At 45.6% G+C, this 23,371-nt stretch overlaps 1 protein-coding gene and 1 pseudogene across 3 annotated transcripts in view; one reads left to right on the forward strand and one right to left on the reverse strand.

The window, feature by feature from the left end:
• Positions 1–23,371, reverse strand: part of WBP1L (WW domain binding protein 1 like) — an 88,109-nt gene that overhangs the window by 42,693 nt on the left and 22,045 nt on the right. Inside the window, exon 1 of one of the 3 annotated variants that reach the window (XM_060171421.1) lies at positions 7,258–7,458. The exons of the other annotated variants lie outside the window; for them this stretch is intronic. Within the exon in view, the coding sequence (XP_060027404.1) occupies positions 7,258–7,284 (27 nt within the window). The 5' untranslated portion in view covers positions 7,285–7,458. Of the gene's footprint in view, positions 1–7,257; positions 7,459–23,371 lie in introns of those variants that run through there. 3 annotated transcript variants of the gene reach the window in all.
• Positions 10,388–22,717, forward strand: LOC103120591 (large ribosomal subunit protein uL15-like; annotated as a pseudogene).

Genomic DNA, 23,371 nt, shown 5'->3' on the forward strand with positions numbered 1-23,371 from the left:
CTCTCTCTCTCTCTCTCTCTCTCTCTGAAGGAGGAAGGAAAGGGGAGGGGAGAGGAGAGGAGGGGAGGAGAGGAGAGGAGAGGAGAGGAGAGGAGAGGAGAGGAGAGGAGAGGAGAGGAGAGGAGAGGAGAGGAGAGGGGAAGGAAGGGGAGGAGAGGAGAAAGAAAGAGAGAGAGAGAGAAGAAAGAAAGAGGGAGAAGGGGAAGGGAGGGAAGAAAGGGCAGGGGAGAGAGGGGAGGGAGAGGGGGAAGGAAGGGGAGGGAATGTAAGTAAGTGGCTGCTGAGAGGGCAGAAGAAATTTTATAGCACAGTTAAAAAAAAAAAAAACCAAAAGCATTGTTTTGCTAGACTAAAATTTACCTCTTCAAGAAAAAGGGGTGGGAGGGGGTGGATCAAGCTCATGGCATATCACTGGAGGAAGTAAATGTTTTCTTTGGCTCCATTCTGGACAAAAGTTTCAAAATCAACAGATAGAGCCTTCTTTTCCACTGAGTTACTGTCCAGTCCACTGGCTTCTCTTTGCTTTGATAACAGGAACCTAATGAAAAACAAGTCAGGTTCCTCTAACATAGCTACTTCTTGTAACAGAGAAGACTGGGGGTTTAAAAACTGACCTGAAAAGGCTTGAATAAAAATCACTCTTTTGGGGGCCAGGTGGTGGCACACCCAGTTAAGCATATATGTTACAGACCTCAAGGACCTGGGTTCAAGCTCCAGTCCCTACCTGCTGGGGGTGGGGGAAGCTTCTTAAAATTAATTCTTCTCTCTCTCTCTCACATCTCCCTCAATTTCTCTCTGTTCTTGTCCAATAAATAAATAAATAATTTTAAAATGAAGGGGGGAAAAAAACACTACCATCTTTGGTGACACCAAGGATGAGATATTCCCACATTTTCACAAATCAGGACCGTTAAGAGACTTTGGCTTCCCCCACCTGCAGGGGAGTCGCTTCACAGGCGGTGAAGCAGGTCTGCAGGTGTCTATCTTTCTCTCCTCCTGTCTTCCCCTCCTCTCTCCATTTCTCTCTGTCCTATCCAACAACGACAACAACAATACTACAATAATAAAAAAAAAAACAAGGGCAACAAAAGGGAATAAATAAATAAAATAAAAATATTTAAAAAAAAGAGAGAGAGACTTTGGCTTCAACCTCTGCTTAGTACAAACAATAAGTGTCACCTTGGTGCTTGCTGAATTATATTGATAGGTAGCTGGTTCCCTTCCAAGCAGGATCTTGCCTAATTTGTCCTGAACCTGGTAACAAGAGGCTAAGCACACACAGCAGGGTAGCGGCGGTGGGAGGCAGCATTGAGTCCTTCGCAAAGCATGCAGGGAAGTGTGGCAGCAGCCCCCAGGTGGCAGCACTAGGCCCAAGCAAGAGGCATGAGCAGGAAGGACAGAGCACCACCAGGGACACACACTTGACTAAATGACTTCTTGGGTTTGGGCTTCCTGGCAGGAGAAAGGAGGTAAGACTCCCCCCCCCCCACACACACACACACACATCCCAGTAGCTGTCACAGAGAAATTAAGTATGCATGTTCATATCTGTCAGTTTGGGGACTAGACCAGAAGTTGGTAAATCTCCCATTCTTGTCCCCAGTCGGGACTCCCAGACTGGAGATCTATTCTGGCTAGGCCACAACATTTTCACTGCCATCCTAGGTGAGTCTAAGAACTCAGCCCACACAGGCCAGGACTAAGAGGAGGTTGGCATTATGAACTGCCTATCACATTCAGCATCTGGACAGTTGAGGACCTGTCAGTTCCAGTTCCTCTTCAAGAACGCAAATCGCCCCTGAAGCCAGGAGACGGTCCCCAGTAACTCCTGCCATGACAAATCGCAGCACAGGCAAAGGCATAATAACAAGCCTAAGAAGGCCCCACTGGCTCTGCATGTAGCAATGTGGTGCTCTGTCTTCTCTTTCATTCACTCACACACTCTCTCTACACCTGCCCCTCTGTGTGTAACTCATGTAAAATTCTCACATGCAATAAATCTTTTTTTAAAGGTAGTACAAGATAGAAATTACTGACTTGATGAATTGAATTTCATCAACTGGTCCTCCCCACAACTACAGCACAAGTAATAGCACTGTGCTGTAGGGAAAGCCCCCTGAAGGCAGTAATCTGTGCACCTGTGGACTGCAGTACTCCTGTCCTGGCGCCACCTTTACCAAGCGGCAAGCGGGAGGAGACTCAGCAGGTAGAGTGCATTCTTCACATGACTGTAGTATGAGGTTCCCATCCCCACCACACTGACAGAGCAGTGCTCTGTGCTCTCTCCAAATAAACAAACCTCTTTAAAAAATTAGATGTTTCAGTGTTATGAAAATCAATACCGGGGCCGGGTGGTGGCACACCTGGTTGATTGCACATGTTGCAATGCATAAGGATCTGGGTTCAAGCCCCTGGTCCCCACCTGCAGGGGGAAAGCTTTGCGAGTGGTGGAGCCGGGCTGCAGGTGTCTTTCTGTCTCCTTCCCTCTCCGCTCCCCCTTCCTCTTGATTTCTGACTGTCTCTATCCAATAAATATTTAAAAATAAAAATAAATAATACATAAATAAATAATCAATACCTTCTTGGTATATTATGCAAAAGACTTAGGCCTAAGGCTTCTAGGTCCCAAGTTCAATCCCCAGTACCACCATAGTCAGAGCTGAGCATTACTCTGGCTTAAAAAAAAAAAAAAAGTGGAAGTGTGGGGTTGCAGGGGACATAGCTGGTTGAACACACACATAACAGTGTTCATGGACCTGGGTTCAAGCCCCTAGTCCCGACCTGCAGGGGGGAAGCTTCACCAGTGATGAAGCAGTGATGTAGGTGTCCTTTTTCTTGTCCTCTCTATCTTCCTGCCCCCTCTCAATTTCTGTCTCTTTCCAAAATAAGTAAATAAATAAAATCAATACCTTCCAAATCAAACGTGAAATAGAACTCATTCAAATTTATAGACTTAGGAACATGTTCTCTGTGGCAATCATGTTCTTTGACAAATCAGTAACCCATCTGTTAGATATATATAGTGGATTGTCCCTTGGCCAAAAAAAGAAATTTTCTGATTTCTGATTATAAAGGAATAGCAAGTTCAACAGTGTGTGTTGTATCTAGTGTTTGCCACATGGTCTCATACATCCGAAAGCTCAGCGGGTGACTCTTCTAAACTTCAGCTCCTCTATGTACTTTTTCAGCCAACACTTCAGCTTCCACTGAGTTGTCTTAACTGTCTCTTGAATGGCAGAATTTTCAGCCCATTACACTGAACTCAAATGCTACACTCATCATTAGGCTAAAAAGCCCTAATGCTATACTCTTTTGTGCCACAAAGGGCACTAACATTGTCTTGCTTCAGTCATACTTAGTGCCAAGAATTTCCCTTCTTCAGGAGAAAACAAAAACATAATCCCAACCTGAAGTGTCTGAAATGTTCCTTCCCCAGCCTATATGTCTGGTAGACCACTCACCCCCCAAGAATCAGATCAGATATCGCCTTCTCAGGAAGCTTCTCAATAATCTTACTTCCTAAGTATTCCTGCTTAGTCTCAGGATATTGTCATTATTGTATTATTGTAATTATTTCCAAGCTACTAAGCCTGGGAGGAGGAGGGGAGAGCGAGAGGGGAAAGAGGGCCAGAAACTTACACAGGTCATAACCACCTGGAAAAGCGGCCCCAAATCTACAGAATCTCTATTTTAATAGGCCCCACTCATTCCCAGGTGATTTTTGAGGACTATTGAACTGGAGTGTGAGCTCTAAGGTCGTAAAGCAGTAAGAATAGTGTTCAAATTCCCTATGCAGGGGCATCATTCAATAGATGTGACATGTAAAAGTCTCCCACAGAATAAACTACAAATGTGCACAAGAGATGAGTCGAGTTTTAACTGATATTAGGGCTATCTAGAAACAACCTTCAGCAAACATGCCCCAGTAATGAAGCAGTATATTCATCCTATTCACTCTCTCGGCTCCTGGCTCAGCTCTCTCTCCCTTTCCACTGTCAATACAAGCTCAAAAAGCATTGCTTCCTGATTGGGGGTGTGTGTGTGCGTGTGCGTGTGCGTGTGTAGGGGTAGAAGACCTGCTCGGCTCACAGATACTGGCAATGCAATACAGGTAGAGAGAAAAAGTCTAGGCTTTGGAGTCAAAAGATCTAGGTTAAAGAACAAAGTTTAATCACCATTTCTTTAGCTGAGCAACTTCAGGGAAGTGATTTAATTTTTGTAGGTTTCAGCATGCACTACTATAAAAATAGAATCACAGGGAGTCAGACAGTAGTGCAGCGGGTTAAGAGCATGTGGTGCAAACCACAAGGACCGGCGTAAGGATCCCAGTTCGAGCCCCCGGCTCCCCACCTGCAGGGGGGTCGCTTCACAGGTGGTGAAGCAGGTCTGCAGGTGTCTCTTTCTCCCCCTCTCTGTCTTCCCCTCCTCTCTCCATTTCTCTCTCTCCTATCCAACGATGATGACATCAACAACAACAACGATAATAACTACAATAAAAATAACAAGGGTAACAAGGGAAAATAACTAAATATATGAAAAAATAGAATCACAACACTGTTGTGTTTTTTGTTTGTTAAGTTTGTTTTTGGAGGGGGTGAGGAAGGAATAGAAGAAAGTATATACTATACAACTTTACAGTTATGCAAAAAAGACTTTCATGTCTGAGGCCCCCCCCAAAACCCAGGTTCAGTCTACCATACCACCATAAGCCAGAGCTGAGTAGTGCCTAGTAACAGCAACAAAGAAGGAGGGGAATGAAGGGGGAGGAGATGGAGAGGAGGGGGAGAGAAGAAAGTATGAACATATTACAGATTATAACCATTAGTAGCACATATATTTGCATGTTGTATGTTAAAAGAATTATCACCAAGAAAGCTTTAGAAAGTTGACTTTTTCATGTAGCTCCAACAAAGAGTATAGTCACATTGGCAGGCGCAGAAATGCTAGAAATACACAAAATGATGCAGCCAAAAACTCTCCAGGTTTTTCTAGGCGAGGTCTGATGCAGTGAAGCCTGGAGGAGGCAAAAAGGACCTTCTGGAGGCCCTCCAGTTCAACCTTCTGCCAGGAAACTGTTTAGAAACAAAAGCTGAAGACTCACCTTCTGAGTGAATCTAAGCTACCCCAGCACCAAGCAACCCAGTCCAACACTGTGCTTACAAGACTGTATGCAATGCATAAAAGGCACTGCACCTCCAAGTATCATGCTAGACACGGCCCTTCCTCCTGTGACTCCGCAACACGTCAGATTAGTAACAGTAGGCACTGCACCTCCAAGTATCATGCTGGACACGGGCCCTCCCTCCTGTGACTCCGCAACACGTCAGATTAGTAACAGTAGGCCTCCCAATTCTCAGGCAACAAGACAGGTGGGTGCAAGCCGTCCATCCACCTCCATCTCTTGCAACGTAATCAGTCTTCTAGGTTCCTTACTCCTAACCACCGGACTGAATCCCTTCCCGCAAGCAGATAAAAAACTTTTACGGGAGTTGGGCAGTAGTGCAGTGGGTTAAGCCCACGTGGCTGCAAAGCGCAAGGACCGGTGGAAGGATGCCAGTTCAAGTCCCAGGCTCCCCACCTGCAGGGGAGTCGCTTCACAGGCAGTGAAGCAGGTCTGCAGGTGTCTGTCTTTCTCTCCCCCTCTCTGTCTTCCCCTCCTCTCTCCATTTCTCTCTGTCCTATCCAACAACGATGACATCAATAACAACAACTATAAAAACTACAACAATAAAGCAACAAGGGCAACAAAAGGGAATAAATAAATAAATTAATTAATAAAAACTTTTGCTAGATAACTACTCTCAAGTCAGCCAGGGTGCCTATGTTTTACATACATTCTTTTGGGGAAGTCTCCCAGTAACTTTTCAGGTAGGCATTCTTACTTCCATCTCTAAGGTGAGGTTGAAAGCAACTGAACAGCTTGCCTGAGATCCCAGGATATCCCAGGATACCAGGCTATGGTGCAGATTCTTCTACCCACTCCCTTCCCTCTCCTCCTACCCCTGCCGATGTAGCACAGGCTGCACCAACCATCCTATTCCCCATGATCAAAATCCTTGCCAGTTCACAGGTCAAGAGGATTAAGTCTTTCAGAGTTGTGTGTGTGTGTGTGTGTGTGTGTGTGTGTGTGTGTGTGTAGGGGTACTCAAATGGAGTCCCCCACTCTCTGCATATCAGCTACAAAGAAACACTGAATAGTAACAAAAGCATCCATGGAAGGTAGGGGGAGGTTGTTTTGTGTGTGTGTGTGGGGGGGGGGTTGTTAGTTTGTTTTTTGAGAAGTTTACTTAAAAGAATTTCAGGCAACCCAAGAAAGAGCAAGCACTTTTCTGAGATGAAAGCAGCTGTGCCTAGCTGAAAGTTCTCTCTCTTAGAGCTTCATATGTGGAGCAGGGACAGAGGTTGTGTGTCTGTCCCCACCCCCTCTTACAGCTGCTTGGTTACAGTTACACATTCTGCTGCAGACATGCTTCTCAGCCCAGAGAGGGGGCAGGGGCGGCCGACTCTCAGAAGCCCTGGAACAAATAGTTGGCAACAGCTGTGCTCTGGGCAGACTGGCAGTTGGTCCTCACTACTGTTTTCAGGTTGCCCTCTAAGTTAGTATTCCTGCTTCAAACAGTGCCTTGCAAAGCCATCAAATCTCTCTGCCTCTGGGGGTATACTGGCTTTGAAATATGGGTCAGGACAACCAAATGTGGTCACTCAGAGCCACCTGCTCCTAGGAGGACCCTGGGCCCTGCGGCCCTGGCCCCACAAGCAGGAAGGAGCCCTTCCCTTTAAAAGAAGAATGCCTCCAGCCCCACTCCCAACTCAGGATTTCTTCAGAACCAGAGAAGTGTGATAAAATCTTGGCTACCTAGCCCAATCAAAATGGAGATGGAATAAAAGGGGCTTGGAGCTAAAATCCCACTCAGCCTCACCCCCTCCCAGCCTCACCCTTCAATGGTTTCCTCCACAAAGCTTTGGGCTTGGCCTTATGGTCATCTAAGGAAAAAACAGAATGCAAAGGCCCAGGGAGACCTCAGAGGAGTGGGGGCAGGGGAGGGGAGAAGGGTGATGAGAATACAGTGACTCAGAAAGTGGGGAGCAACTAGTAAAGAAAGGAAAGCTGTAAATTTGTCTGAGAGCTGACCTGTTATAACTGCCAGGCATTTTCTAAAAAAATCCCCTCCTCCCGCCCCCAGCAATATTACAATAAACCAGCTCCCACCCTTGATCCCTCCCCCAACCCAGGACCAGCGATCCACATCCAATTACCTGTCTAAGACCCCAAAGGAAAGGCATCCTGCAAGGGCATCATCCACACTAGCGTTGGGAACAAAGGGCTTTGAAAAGTTACAGTCTTGGAATAAGCATGTCCCCTGGAGGCCTGCGGGCTCAGCTGTCCCAGGGAACCAGCCTTGCTGAGCAAAGAAGAGAGAGTAAACAGACCTGGGCCCAGGCAGGCACTCTCCCTGCGGCTGGCTGCCTCTGCCTCTCGCCTGCCTCTCCCCCTTGCCTGGCTCCAACCCACCCCCAGCTTCTTATGACATATCTCAGACGCAGCAAAACCGAAGCTGTCTGCCAGGGGGGGAAATGACATCAGTTCAGGCACAGCAGAGAAAAAACTTCCAGACAGCTGCTGGGGAATACTGAGGAGGCTGTGCAGCAAACCCACAGAGGCCAGTCCTGAGCCCACCTAAAACCAAAGCCTGCTGGAGCTGGGGGGGGGGGGTCTCTGCTTCCCAACTCCTCTGGGCTTTTGAGGAGGCTCGGATGGTTATAAATCTAGTCTCTAATGCTGAAAAGAGCTACAGTCCTCTGAATGCTAACTGGGCTCTATAGTTCCAGAGATACTGTTTCTCCTCCTTAGGAAAGAAAATCAAACCCGGATTGTCCATTTCGCAAGATTTTCTGAGCGAGTGCTCGATAAATAACCACATGTTAAGTCTGACTAGTTTAACTTGCTCTTGGGAGCCAAGCAATTTGCAGAGAGGACTTAGAAGTACCTTTTGCAAGCAAAGGTAGGATATGCACCTTGGACGCTGATCCCTTGAGTCCTCACTTCTGCCGGCAAGTTTCTATTTCATAAACAAACTGAGTGAGCACAGGCGCCAACAGCTTTCCTCACTTGTCTTACAAAAGGTACAACAAGTCCCACCGCAGTCTCTGAGTTGCCAGTAAGGCAGATCACCTATATTTAAACCAACTCTCGCTTCGGAAATGTTTGCCACCTTAGGTTGGTTGGGTTTTCTTTCCTAAACTAAATTCAGTTTTTGGAGGAAATGATCCTCTTGATGACAAGCTTTGCACAAGAAGCAAAGGTCCAGGCGCTGATATCCTGATCTGGTTTTTTCTCTGCTGTGGTGTAAGCTTGGCTCTCATCCTCTGGCCGCCCTTACCCTTAACAGCAGGTCACAGTGGCTCCCTCGCCTAATTACCTTCTACTCTCCACCCCAGACAACAGCAAAGACAAAGGGCCTGTGTTTGGATCTGGACATGCAGAAATAACTCGGAAGGAAAACTATCTTCAAAGCAAGGTTATAAATCCAGAGTTACTTTTTTAAAATTATTTTTGTATATTTACTGATTAATTGATTTGATAGGACAGAAAAAAATTAAGAGGAAAGGGGAGACAGAGAGGGAAAGAAGCAACCACACATGTAGGACTGTTTCATCACTCATGAAACTTCCAGAGTTACTTGCTATTACTTGTTTAGGTCACAAGTTAATTCTATTTTCCATAACTCAAAGAAAAGGTATCTTGTCTTTCTTCTCACTTTCTGCAGATTTTTTTTCAGTAGCATTTATCAAAGCCACCCATGAGAGTGGCACTGTGCCAGGCATGGCCCAAGTAAGTCAGAAATGATTCTTGCAAATTACTATCTATCACCCTGACCTAGAACAACACATTAGCTGTACATCACACTTTCAGCATGGTGAGCTGCCAAAAGCACTTTTCAATCATTAGTGAAGCCAGTCAGACACACATGGGCTTGCTGCAAGTCTCTCACTGATGCTCAAGGTCACGTTCATGTTCCCGACAAGGAAATGAAGGAGACTTGCCTGCTGAGCTATTTCCTTGAAAAGAATGAAATCACAGTGTCATCATTCCAGAGAGGCAGGCAGGGGTGAAGTGCAGAAAGAGGCAGCATCTATTTCTGCAGGTGTGTAGGGACAAGGGAGCCATTCTCCAGCGAATACATACTCTCACGACAGTCGTTCATTCAGTCTATCTCATGTCTTGCTACCACCCTCACATACAGGTCAAACAACCAGCCTAGACATCCAGGCACAGTCCCCTAGGGAAGAACCACGAGGCTGTACTCAAAACTGTCCTTTCATTTCTTAGTTTCCAGCAGTCGCTGGCCATCCCCCAAAACAGGTGCAGAACTGCTAACTTGGACAATTAAACTGGAAGGCAAGGGCTCTCATAGGCAACTCTGGCCTGAAGCTACCTAACAAGACAGCAGTACCTACAGTTCTCTGGAAAAAAAATATCATGGCAAGCCCTTGGCCACCCACCACATGGGAACACCATGCAGAGGGAAGCTTCATGAGTGGTGAATGCTTCACCTTCGCTTCTCTCTCTCTCTTTCTCTGTCCCTCTATCTATCTGCCTTTCTCTCTTTCTTTCTTTCTTTCTTCATCTCTTTCTTCTTTTCAACCTCAATATGAACAAAACAAAAAATAGTCCACTAGGAATAGTGGAAGCCTGACTTTGATCCCCTGCATCACATGTGCCAGAATGATATCCTGGTTCTCTCAAAGTCTCTCTGTTCCACAAAACAAATAAATAAAACTTTTTAAAAATTGAGATAGAGCTGGGAAGATTGCATAAAACTTATATAAGACTTTCATGCCTGAGCCTTAAGGTTCATTCCCCAGCACCACCATAAGCCATCGCTGAAGAGTGCTCTGATTTTAAAAAAGGAAAAAAAAGAGAAGAAACAATAAATAAACAGAACTTCTTTTTTTTAAAAAATATTTATTTATTTATTTATTTATTTATTAATAAATGAGAAATATAGGAAGAGATAAAGAACCACATTTCACTCTGGTACATGTGCTGCCAGGGATGATTGAACTTGGGACCTCATGCTTGAGAGTCCAGTGCCTTATCCACTGTGCCGCCTCCTGGACCACATAGAACTCCTTTAAATATCTGAGAAGACATGCACAAGGCTGGCTCATGCTCTGGAGCCCTGTTTATACTACCACAGAACTACATGTGATAGTGGAAGTCCAGAGAGTGGATTCAGGGCCCTTGGCCGCCACAGCTCCCATCATGACCCACACAGAAGCCAGCATCCTGGGAGAGGCGTGGCTGGGAAAGCCCAAAAGTTCTTATCCACTTCCAGCACACCAGAGGCCCCTTATACAAGGAGCAACCTGCACAAGAGTCCCCATGCCCTGGATCTCAGGTAAGAGTGAACTGTTCCCACGCCTACATCATCTAGTTGCCCAGGCTGAAGGCTGGGGCTTCTCACTTCACAATCAAGGAATCTGAAGAAAGAGGGCTTTGTTAGAACAGGACAGCAACTGCCAGGCTTCAAAGGAAAGAGATCCTCTCCAGACCTAAGGCCATTTTATTTCCAGGAGTTTTCGAGTAGAGGATACCAGGGAGACAGACACAGGACATCTAATAACAAGACTTTAGTTTCCCTTTTGTTGCCCCTGTTGTTTTTATTTTGTGGTAGTTATTATTGTTGTTATTGATATCGTTGTTGTTGGATAGGACAGAGAGAAATGGGGAGAGGAGGGAAGACAGAGAGGGGAAGAGGAAGACAGACACCTGCAGACCTGCTTCACTGCCTGTGAAGAGACTCCCCTGCAGGTGGGGGGAGCTGGGGGCTTGAACCAGGATCCTCATGCCGGTCCTTGTGCTTTGCGCCCCATGTGCTTAACCCGCTGCGCTACTGCCTGACTCCCACATAACAAGACTCTCTTATCTCTCTCAAGTTGAGCACAGGGACATTTAAATACCTGAGACATCTTATGACTCAAAAGACCCAGAGTTGGTATATTTAACCAAAGTAAAAGACTCGGCGGGGGGAGGGGAGGAACGTGGAGTACAGGTCCAAAAAGGATGACTGAGGACCTAGCGGGGATTGTATTGTTATGTGGAAAACTGAGGAACGTTATGCATGTACAAACTATTATATTTACTGTCAAATGTAAAATATTAATCTCCCAATAAAGAAATTACAAAAAAAAAGAAAGAAAAAAGGCTTATACACCATGAAAAAAAAAAAATCAGAAGTGATGCCAGGAAGATAGTATAATGGTTATGTAAAAAAAACCTTCATCCCTGGGACTCAACAGCACCATCAGCCAGAGCTGAGCAGTGCTCCACTAAAAAATAAAATAAAATAAAGGTGAATACTCACTAAAAACCCCAGACCAAAGTGAATGCTGCAATAAAAATTAAGGCCAGACATCTTCACATATGACTGTGAAGTTGCCTTATCAATAAAAGGATCCCAAAGTAATCGTGGAGGGAATGCTATGGGAAGAACTCCAAATCCAGAACAAAGATTTGTAGAACTGTTGCCAAGTAGAAATGGATGGACTGCAGCTGCCAGAAACCAAGAATGCTAGCTTATCTGTGTCTCTGTGGCCAGACAAAGGCAGGCTTGAAGCAAACCTGCTGAGGCAAGAAAACACACCTCTCCTGGCCTCTGAGCAGGACAAGGAGTTCTACAAGTCACAGGGCTAATTTCTCCTATTAGACAACCATAACAATTTGTGGATGCTTTCCTACAAGTCAACCTTCCCAGGAAGATGGGCATGCAATCTTTAACTGCACTGTGTAACCACTTACTAACCACCAAAGGATACATTTCAGAGACACAAGGCCCATTATTGTTAGCTCCTGTTTTTCAGATGAGAAAATAGGAGCTTCGGTGAAGTTAGGTAACTAGTTCAAGGACACATACCTACAATACTCAGAGCTGTTATTTTGCTGATTCACTTTCCCTTCATGTGTGTCCTGACAGTCAAAGCTACAGCCAGCCAGCCAGCCAGGATAGATAGCATGGTGGTGGGGGCAGGGGTGAGGCTGGAGGATGAAAAGGAAACACTATTTATTGGATGAATCAGTTCTGCCCAAGAGGATTTCTTCATTTAATTTCCCACATAGGGAGAAAAGAAAGTAACCACAGAAATAAACACAGATGCTCTGTAATCAATGCAGGGGCAGAGTAGGGAAAGCACAAGAGCCTGAGAGGGGAGGCTGTTGAGAGAGATAGTGTAATGGTTATGCTAAAAGACACTCATCCCTGGGGGTCGGTGGTAGCGCAGCAGGTTAAGCGCACATGGCACCAAGCGCAAGGACGGGCGTAAGGATCCCGATTCAAGCCCCCGGCTCCCCACCTGCAGGAGAGTCAATTTACAGGTGGTGAAGCAGGTCTGCAGGTGTCTATCTTTCTCTCCCCTTCTCTGTCTTCCCCTCCTCTCTCCATTTCACTCTGTCCTATCCAACAACAAATGACATCAACAATGTAACTACAACAAGGCTACAACAACAAGGGCAACAAAAGGGGGGAAAATGGCCTCCAGGAGCAGTGGATTCATGATGCAAGCACTGAGCCCCAGCAATAACCCTGGAGGCAAAAAAGAAGACACTCATTCCTGAGGTTTTGAGGCCCCGGGTCCCAGTACCATCATAAACCAGAGCTGAGCATGTATGCAATCATGCATACATACACTCTAAGTATGTACAAATGTTTGTACACACACAAATACAGAGATGAGGGTTGGCAAAATAGCTTACTTGTGCAGTGTACTGCTTTGCCATGTATACAACCCCCACTACACTGAAGGAAGCTTCAGTGCTGTGGTCTCTCTCTCCCTCCCTCTCCCTCTCCCTCTCCCTCTCTCTGTCTCTCTCTCTCCATTAATTAAGTCAACTAAGAGAGTACATGTTTTTCCATGTATACAACCCAGGTTCAAGTCCCCAATATACCACATAGGAGTATTACAGCACTGAGAGAAACTTAGGTGCTGTGATATCTCCCTCTATGTCTTTTTCTACCTGAAGAAAAGGCATCTGGAAGCAGTGAAGCCTGAATGGGGGCGGGGGGGGGGGGGGCTGGGCTAAAATAACAGGTAGGGCTTGGGTGGCTAGGAACAAGTACAGCCAAAAGCTCAGAAACAAGGACACAAAGGCATGAGAGAAAGCGGAAGATGAGGGAAAGATCAGCTGAATGTCAAGGACTCCTATGCCTGTCCGTTTACTGAGTAACTCTGACCAGCACATTTTCCTTTCTGGTGACTATGTTAGCACCATGAATATCAAGGGCATGAAATTCTATTTCTGTTTTTTTGATTTGATCCACTACAAAAATCACTCTTGGCATTGGTTTTGTCCAACTATGGAGGTGGAGGAGGTGAAGGGAAGAAGCCCACGGTGGTAGTACAGCTTCAGTCTTCTAAAGAGAAAGAAAGAAAACGGTAGAAGCTGGAACCCATTTACAACACCTCTCCAAGGTTTCTGCCTCCTAACAAGGAAATTCTTTTGTACTAACAATTAATCACTCCTCAAGAATTTATTACCTTCCTGGAGGAGCATGTAACCGCCCACCCCACCACTCCGTCTCCAATGAGTTGAGGGGTCTCAGAAACTCACCACCAACAGTGAGCTGTCACTGGTAGCTAATGGGCTGTCACTGGTGGCTAATGGGCTGTCACCATGTCTGCAACATAAGCTTTATCAAGCACAGCAGCCGCTGTGCTTGTGTTTGCACCAAAATGCTGGGCTCATTTTTCCTGGCTGGAAACAGTTCAACCTCAACCAAACTGGCAAGCTGCCAAGAATGACATGACAATCAGCAAGTTACTTTTCAGGCTGTCCCCAGATACATTTCTCCTGCACCCTCACTAACTGCTCCCTAAAGGTCAGACTAGGAACAAAAGGCAGCACACACATGCACCTCCTTTTGGTGGTGTCACACTATCAGTACAGGGCATTCATTCAGATGTAACTTACAAAAAGAACTCTTCGGAAAATTCATCTCCGAGGTCTCCACTAAATCTGATTTCATCTTTCATTTAAGGAAAAAAAAATGGAAAGAAAAATGAAATGTGATGCTGGGATTGAACCTGGCTGGGGTCTCTCATACATGATCAACACCTTTAAGCCACCTCCCCAGCACAATATTTTTATTTCTTTTTAGAGAGGCCAAAGTGCCACACTCCATGGAGTCCCACCCATTTTTGCCCCTAGTGATGGCCTTGGTGCTTTCCTGTGCTGCTAGGATTTGAGCCCAGGGTCTCAAACATGGAAGCCATGCATTTTACCCTCTGCACTACCTCCCAGACCCTCAACTTTCACTTTTATTTAAACTTTGGACAAGACAGAGGGACGTGGTCCATTTTATGTAGTAACATGAATAGAGTGTCAATGGAAAGGGCTAATATCAAGGTCATTTTATTGAAGGTCTCTCTACTCCAAAGCCCTGGAAGCAGCTCTAGCCCCTGTGGGTGCAAGCTCATAATAACAGTCATTCTCACTGTCTTGGGAGTGATCATCTTGGCTGTGCTTCTGTAGGAAAATCCACTTGCTATGCCATGGATTCATAAACTCAGCAAAACTACTCGTTCACAGGTCTAGCTCTTCTTCTAAAGTTATAAGCAACTTAGGAGTCCAGAGGGTTCCACAGTGGAGAGAGCGCTAAATTTGAGTTTTGGCATTGCATGTGTTACTTTTAAAGAAATCATAAAGTATAAGCAATTTCTATGTCCTCCAAAGTAAAAAAGCCTTACACAAATAGGCCTTCAAGAAAAGATTATCGCATGGATGAGGAGACTTAATGACTAACTCGGAGACCGTAAACATGAAATGAATACAGCTAGATCTCCCAAATGCTGGTGTGGGAAACACCTTCCTCGCCACAAAAACCTGATCAACAACTTTAAATACCTGGAGGTTCGATGCCAGGGTTGGAAAACCCTCTCATTACCTGTCTTTTTCTCATTTCCCAGCTGAGGAATTTAAAGCATTTAATCCCTCTCAAAGTAAAACTCCCTTCTTCCTCAAGGTACAGCTGGACATGATTTGACCTTCCTCCCAAAGAAATGTTTGGTAGGGAACGGGATGGGATGGAGCTGCTCTCTCTCACAAGGCTGCTCCATGAACAACACCTGGGAGAAGTTGTCTTTTCTGCACAAAGAACTGTGAAACTTAATAAGGCTGAGTTGGAATCACAGCTCCAGGCACCCCACGTTCCCTCATTTCCTGGATCTTATGTAAATCAAACATTACCTCCTCCTACCTCAGGCTATGTGGTAACCAAATCTACTCCAGGTCTAGGATTTCATGGTCCAAGGCACCAGAAGAAAAGGTTAAAACAATTAATTCCTCCTGTAAGCTGTAGGGAGTGGGAAAACTTGTGGAACGCACGTCTGTCCGCAGCCCAAGCAAAAGGATGACTAATGGTGAAATATGAGAAAGTATTATGCCAGAGACAGGGATGCTGGGGCTCTCACCAATTAATACCAACCGCAGGCCACAGAGTTTGAGGCAATGCAGGAGGGATGGCAGACTACTTCAAAAACACCTGGGCGGGGGTCACCTGGTAGAGCACATATTCGCTATACACAAGGACAGAGGATTTAAGCACCACATACCACATAGCTTTTTAAAATATATATTTGTTGGGAGTCGGGCGGTAGCGCAGCAGGTTAAGCACAGGTGGCACAAAGCACAAGGACCGGCGTGAGGATATGGGTTCGAGCCCCGGTTCCCCACCTGCAAGGGAATCGCTTCACAGGCGGTGAAGCAGGTCTGCAGGTGTCTATCTTTCTCTACCCCTCTCTGTCTTCCCCTCCTCTCTCCATTTCTCTCTGTCCTAACAATGACGACATCAATAACAAACAACAATAAAAACAAGGACAACAAAAAGGAAATAAATAAATAGAGACAGAAAACGAGGGGAGAGGGAGAGCTGCAGCACTGCTTCACCATTTGCGAAGCTTTCCCCCTGCAAGTGGGGACCAGGGGCTTGAACCCAGGTCCTTGTGCATTGTGGCATGTGCACTCAACCAAGTGTGCCACCACTTGGCCCTCCCACATAGGAGCAGTATACACAATACCAGAGAAAGTTCCACAAATGGTGGAACACTGCTGTGGTTATCTCTCCTCTCCTTATCTCTATTAGAAATAGAATTTGTGCTCCATTCAGACATTAGAGATTCTGCTATGCCACCATGCTAGCTCCTATTCGCATGACCCTGGGCCAATGCTCTAACCTCCCTGAGGCTTGTTACTCTTATCAGCACTGCCCAGAGACTGCTCTGAGACAAGGCCCATGAGGTTTGCGGTTAGGTCTCACACAGTCCCCAAGTTAAGAAGCCAGTTCAACCCTAAGTCTGCATTTCCAGTATCTGCTCACAGCATCATTAATCTCCACAACATTGGGGCTTTGGGGTTGTTTTCTTTTTTTCCCTTGTCACCTAGGCTAGCACTGGGGCTTGCTTGGTGCCTATACAATGAACACACCATTCCTGGTGACTATTCATTTTCTCTTTCTTTCTTTCTTTCTTTACTAGAGACAGAACGAAATAGAGAGGAAGGAGGGAGAGAACGGGAGATTAAAAAAAAAAAATGGGGCCAGATGGTGGTGCACCTGGCTAAACGCACATCTTACAATGAGCAAGGACCCAGGTTCAAGGCCCCAGCCCCACCTGCAGGGGGAAAAGCTTTGCAATTGGTGAAGTAGGGCTGCAGATATCTCCATCTTTATCTCCCACTTCCCTCGCAATTTCTGGCTGTCTGTATTCTATAAATAAAGATAATTAAAAAAAAAAAAAAAAGCAAGACATCTGCAGCACCACTCCACTGCTTGTGAAGCATCCCCCTGCAGGCAGTGACTGGGGCCTGAACCTGGGTCCTCATGCCCGGTAAGCCACTAGCAGGTTCCAATCTACATTTTTCAGTCGTCAGATTCAATGTTCCATTTCTCCCTCAGCAGAGTTGCTCACCTCTGAAAATGCCAGGACTATTGTAAGCAAGGCACAGGTTGGGGCCTCACTGCTGACACCCCTGGAAGCTGAAAGGGGAAAAGCACTAGCAGGATTTCCTCATTTCCCTAAATTTCTCTGACTATTATGCAATCTCAGAGTAGGATTTTTCCTCAAGACTTCCCTGGGGGACCAGGAAAGTGGCTCTGAAGCAGAGCCCATGCCTCACAAGCTTGAGATCATGGTTACAATCCCTGAAGCAGTGTTCTGTTCTCTCTCAAGAAAATAAAATAGAACTATAAGAAATAAGTATGTGGGGAGCCGGGTGGTAGCACAGCGGGTTAAGCACACGTGGCGCAAAGCAGAAGGACCGGCATAAGGATCCCGGTTCCAGCCCCTGCCTCCCCACCTGAAGGGAAGTCGCTTCACAAGCAGTGAAGCAGGTCTGCAGGTGTCTATCTTTCTCTCCCCCTGTCTTCCCCTCCTCTCTCCATTTCTCTCTATCCTATCCAACAACAATGACATCAATAACAACAATAACTACAACAATAAAAAAAAAACAATGGCAACAAAAGGGAAAATAAATAAATAAAATATATAAAAAAAAGAAGAAATATGTGGGCCGGGTGGTGCATCTGGTTAAGCATACACACTACAGTGTGTAAGGACCCAGGTTCAAGCCTCCAGTCCCCACCTGCAGGGGGAAAGCTTCACAAGTGGTGAAGCAGGGCTGCAGGTGTCTCTGTCTCTCCCTCTCCCCTCTAGATTTCTGACTGTCTCTATCCAATAAGTAGGATAATAAAAAATTTTTTTAAAATACAGAATTAAAAAAATGAGTAAGGACATCCCTGCTCTAATAGGAGAGGAAGTGCAGCGTCTAGAATGTTGGACTCTCAAGCATAAGGTCCCAAGTTTGATCCCCAGCATCACATGTGCCAGAGTGACTGCTTGAGTTCTCTCTCTCTCTCTCATAATAAATAAATCTTAAAAATAAAAAATAGAAGGGGCCAGGCAGTGATGCACCCAGTTAAGCACACACAGTACTATGCAAAAGGACCCGTGCAAGAATCCGGGTTCGAGCCACCTGGCTCCCCACAAGCAGGGGGGATGCTTCATAAGCAGTTTGAAGCAGGTATGCAGGTGTCTTTCTCTCTCCCCTAGTTGCTCCTCCCCTCTCAATTTCTCTCTGTCGTCTCCAATAAATGGAAAAAATGGCTGCCAGGAGCAATGGATTCATAGTGCCAGCACAGAGGCCCAGTAAGAACACTGGAGGGAAAAAAAAATCAAATAATGTTGATGGGGAGAAACTTTTCTTTTTTAAAAAATTAATTAGTTTGTTTACTTTTCCTTTTTAATTTTGCCTTTTTCTTTTGTTGCCCTTGTTTTATTGTTGTTGTAGTTATTATTGTTGTTACTGATGTCATCGTTGTTGGATAGGACAGAGAGAAATGGAGAGAGAAGGGGAAGACAGAGGGGGAGAGAGAGACACCTGCAGACCTGCTTCACCACCTGTGAAGGGACCCCCCCCCCTGCAGGTGGGAAGCTGGGGGCTAGGACCGGGATCCTTATGCCGGTCCTTTCGCTTTGCGCCACCTGTGCTTATTAACCCGCTGCGCTACCACCACCCAACTCTTCCTTTTTTTATTTATTTATGAGAGGGATAGGAAAAGAGAAAAAGGACCAGACATCATTCTGGTACATGCGCTGCCAGGGATGGAACTCAGGACCTCATGCTTGAAAGTCCAACCCTTTATCCACTGTGCTACCTCCCGAACCACTTAAAATCTATTTATTTTGGATAGATACAGAGAGAAATTGTGAGGGAAGGGGAAGATAGAGAGACACCTACGGCACTATTTCTCCTCATGAAGCTTCTCCCCTGCAGTGAGGACCGGGGGCTTGACCCCGATCCTTGATCATGATGAAGTGTGCACTCAGCCAAGTGCACCACCACCCAGCCCCTCTCTCGCTCCCCCTCACTCCCATACCCACCCTGGAGTATGAACTCCAGGGTTAAACCCCAGCACCACACAGACTGCAGAAGTACTTTTGTGCCCCTCTCCTCACACTCCTCTCTCCTCAGACTCTCTCATTAGATAAATACATTAACAAATCTTCGTGGAACACCACATTATGAAGACTAAGGAACTTTCACAGCCCGCTAAATTTTCTAGTGGGATTTTCACCCCTGGATCTAAGTTAAAATTCTCACATGCAATACCCTAGCCTATTAACATTCAGGAGTTGCCATCAGTTTTTTTAATTCATTTTTTATATTTTATTTATTTATTCCCTTTTGTTGCCCTTGTTGTTTTATTGTTGTAGTTATTGTTGTTGTTATTGATGTCGTCATTGTTGGATAGGACAGAGAGAAATGGAGAGAGGAGGGAAAGACAGAGAAGAGGAGAGAAAGATAGACACCTGCAGACCTGCTTCACCGCCTGGGAAATGACTCCCCTACAGGTGGGGAGCCAGGGGCTTGAACAGGGATCCTTAAGCTGGTCCCTACGCTTTGCACCATGTACGCTTAACCCGCTGCGCTGACTCCCGCCATCAATTTTTTTTAATGTGCTGCAAGAAACTGACCCCAGCACTTTTGCACAAGCACTCCAATTTTGCATTTTTATCAGAGGACAGAAATATCAAAGTACTGCCTGAACATGGAACCCCAGCACCCCTTGGGTGTTCTCCACTGCTCCCGGTGGTCTCCTATGGGGCTGGGAACTAGACCCAGGGGTCTACTCCACCATCAATTTTCAGAGTGTGATATGCGATGGCAGTTTTATGTAAAGAACAGAACTTTTATCTTGCGGAGAGTCTAACAGAACTATTTAAAGTTGAAGTGATATGGAATCTGTGATTTGCTTCAAAATAATTCTGCTGGGCATGAATGGAAGCACATGTGTGGGTGAGAAAGAAACTAAACTGGTCTTGATGATAAATTGCTAAGGGTGGCTGATAGGTATATAGGGGTTTATTAAGCCATTCTTGTTCTCCTTACTTTTATATCTGTTTAAAACTTTATGTTAAAAAAAAAAAATCAGGGGCCAGGTGGTGGTGCACCTGGTTGAGCGCACATATTACAATGCACAAGGACCCGGGTTCAAGCCCCCGGTCCCCACCTGCAGGGAGAAAGCTTCATGAGCGGTGAAACAGGGTTGCAGGTGTCTCTCTGTCTCTCTCCCTCTCTATCACTCCCTTCCCTCTTGATTTCTGGCTGTCTCTATCCAATAAACAAAGATAATAAAAAAATTTTTAAAGAATTAAAAAATCAGATTCTATTTTAAATAATATCCTTTCATTTTTAATCAATTTTTATTTATTTGTTTTTAGTGACAGAGAAGGACACAGAGAGAAAGATACACACAGACAGCAATCAGAGCACTGCTCAGCTCTGGCTTATGGTGGTGCTGGGGACTGAACCTGGGACTTTGGAACCTCAAGCATGAAAATCTTTTCATAAATATTATGCTGTCTCTGTGGCCCTAAATAACATCCTTTCTTGACCCAAAATAATATTGAGCTTTTCAGCACTCTTAAAAGAATTAAGGATGGTCCAGGAGGTGGCGCAGTGATAAAACTTTGGACTCTCAAGCATGAGGTCCCCGAATTCGATCCCCGGCAGCACATGTGCCAGAGTGATGTCTGGTTCTATCTCTCTCCTCCTGTTTTTCTCATAAATAAATAAAATCTTAAAAGAAAAAAAAAAAACCATTAAGGAACACACCAAAGACTCAAGGGTGAATAAATAAATAAATAAATAAACGAGGCCTTTAACCAAAATTATAAAGTTATGCTTCAAGGGACAAGTAAAAAAAAAAGAAAGAAAGAAAGAAAGCCACAGACTTGGAGGACTATATGCAAAGCATTAATCAGAGAAGGGGCTTAGTGGTTTCTTTTTGGGTTATACTGTTTTAATTTTCATTGGGGAAATATTTTATAAGACAGTTAAATGGGGAAGGAGGGCACCTGTAAAGTACATACATCATGAGTCTCCAAAAGACACATAAGACTCCTTTGACCACACAGGCCTTATTGCAGAAATGACTATCTGGGAGGGGTCCCCAGACAATGCTAGCAGAAGCAGAGACAGCCCAGAAAAGTTAAGCAATGACCCAGCGCCAAGAGACTGGGTAGAAGCGTGGTAGATTGCCAGAGGCCAAACAGAATCTAGTTTAAAGGACAAAATCCCTCTGGATAGTCTTTCACTGGGGTTCCACAGGAAAATCTCTTTTCTTTTAGTCAGAGAAGGGCCTTTTAAGTAGGCAAAGGATTGAACAGATGTTTCTGAAAAGATCTACGGAAAGCCAGTAAGGTAATCCAGGAGCTAGTGCAGTGGATAAAGCACCGAACTCTGAAACATGAGATCCCGAGTTCAATCCCTGGCAGCACATATACCAAAGTGATGTCTGGTTCCTTCTCTCTCTCCTCCTATCTTTCTCATAAATAAATGGAATCCGAAGAGAAAAAAAAAAAAAAAAAAGCCAGTAGGGATCACTATGTAGTTATTAGAGAACCATAACTAAAAAATCACAATGACATATTACTTAAAACCTATTAGGGCAGGGGAGTCGGGCGGTAGCACTGCATGTTAAATGCAGGTGGCGCAAAGCACAAGGACCAGGGTTAGGATCCTGGTTCGTGGCCCCAGCTCCCCACCTGAAGGGGAGTCGCTTCACAAGCGGTGAAGCAGGTCTGCAGGTGTCTGTCTTTCTCTCCCCTTCTCTGTGTTCCCCTCCTCTCTCCATTTCTCTCTGTCCTATCCAATGACGACATCAATAACAACAACAATAATAATACAACAATAAAACAACAAGGGCAACAGAAAGGATTAAATAAATAAATATTTTTAAAAACCTATTAGGGCACTTATAAAAAAATCAAAAACTAAGGGCAAAGTGATATCATAACAGTTAAGCAAAAAAAGATTTCACCTCTGAGGCTTCAAAGTTCCAGGTTCTATCTTCCATACCACTGTAAGCCAGAGCTGAACAGTACTGTGGCAAATAAGAAAGAAAGGTTCAATTGCCCCCCCACACATACACACACACACCCGCATGGGGAAAGCTTCATGAGTGGTGGGTGAAGCAGGCTACAGATGTCTCTCTGTCTCTCTCCCTATCTCCCCCTCCCCTCTCAATTTCTCTGTCTGTATCCAATAATGAATAATTTTAAAAAGAAAGGGGGAGAGAGAAAGAAAAAGAAAGAGGCGAGGCTAGAGTCTAGGCGTGGCGTTGACCCCGCATGCTGGAGTCCTCAGAGAGCAGCCGCTGGCCTCATTCACTGGCTGTGGCCACGGGGCCGAGCCGGGCACCAGGCCAGGGACAGGCGGGTGGGCTCTCCCCTGGGGCTGAAGTCCAGAGACGTGCGGCTGGGCGGGTTGCGAAGGGCACCCTTCCAGCCACCCAGGCTACTTCCGGAAGGTCGTCGGCATGCGCCATTACCACCTGAAGAGGAATCAGAGCTCTGCCCGACTGTCAACCTGGACAAGCTGTGGACCCTGGTCAGCGAGCAAACGCGGGTCAGTGCCGCCAAGAACACACCGCCAGGGCCGCCCCCATCATAGACGTGGTGCGGTCGGGCTACTACAAAGTCCTGGGGAAGGGCCAGCTCCCGAAGCAGCCTGTCAACATGAAGGCCAGATTCTTCAGTAGAGGAGCCGAGAAGAAGATCAGAGGTGTTGGAGGAGCCTGTGTCCTGGTAGCTTGAAACCACATGGGAAGGTTCATTAAATGCCATGAGTGTGGCTGTGGTCTGAGTGTGATTCTTCTGACACCTTGCCCCCTCACATATGCCGCCTTGTGAGGCCCTAGAGGGGTGGGCTCTTGGTTTGAGCTGCTATCTAACTTCAGCTTTCACTTGTAACATGAGATGTTATAAAGACCTATAAGCTACATTTGAAAAAAAAAAAGAAAGAAAGAAGGAAAAGGGAGAAAGGGAGAAAGAAAGAGTGAAGGAAGGAAGGAAAGAAAGAAAAAGAAAATACAGTGGTACAGCAGTTCTGGAATATAATCTGGCAGTTCTTTAAAAAGCTGAACAGGGAGTCGGGCAGTAGCGCTGCGGGTTAAGCAAACGTGGCGCAAAAGCGCAAGGACAGGCCTAAGGATCCCAGTTCAAGCCCCCCCCCACCTGCCGGGGAGTCGCTTCACAGGCAGTGAAGCAGGTGTACAAGTGTCTATCTTTCTCTCCTCCTGTCTTCCCCTCCTCTCTCCATTTTCTCTCTGTCCTATCCAACAATGACAGCAATAAGAACAAAAACTACAATAATAAAACAAGGGCAACAAAAGGGAGTAAATAAATATTTTTTAAAAAGCTGAACGTGTTACCATATGACCTTATGACCCAGCAATTCCACCTCTAGGTATTGTAATCAAATAATAAAAATTTTGTGCAACTCTGTCCCCTTGCCTTGTCAAAGTTGAGATGGACT

This window comes from Erinaceus europaeus, chromosome 14 (genome assembly GCF_950295315.1).
Source record: "Erinaceus europaeus chromosome 14, mEriEur2.1, whole genome shotgun sequence".
NCBI lineage: Eukaryota > Metazoa > Chordata > Mammalia > Eulipotyphla > Erinaceidae > Erinaceus > Erinaceus europaeus.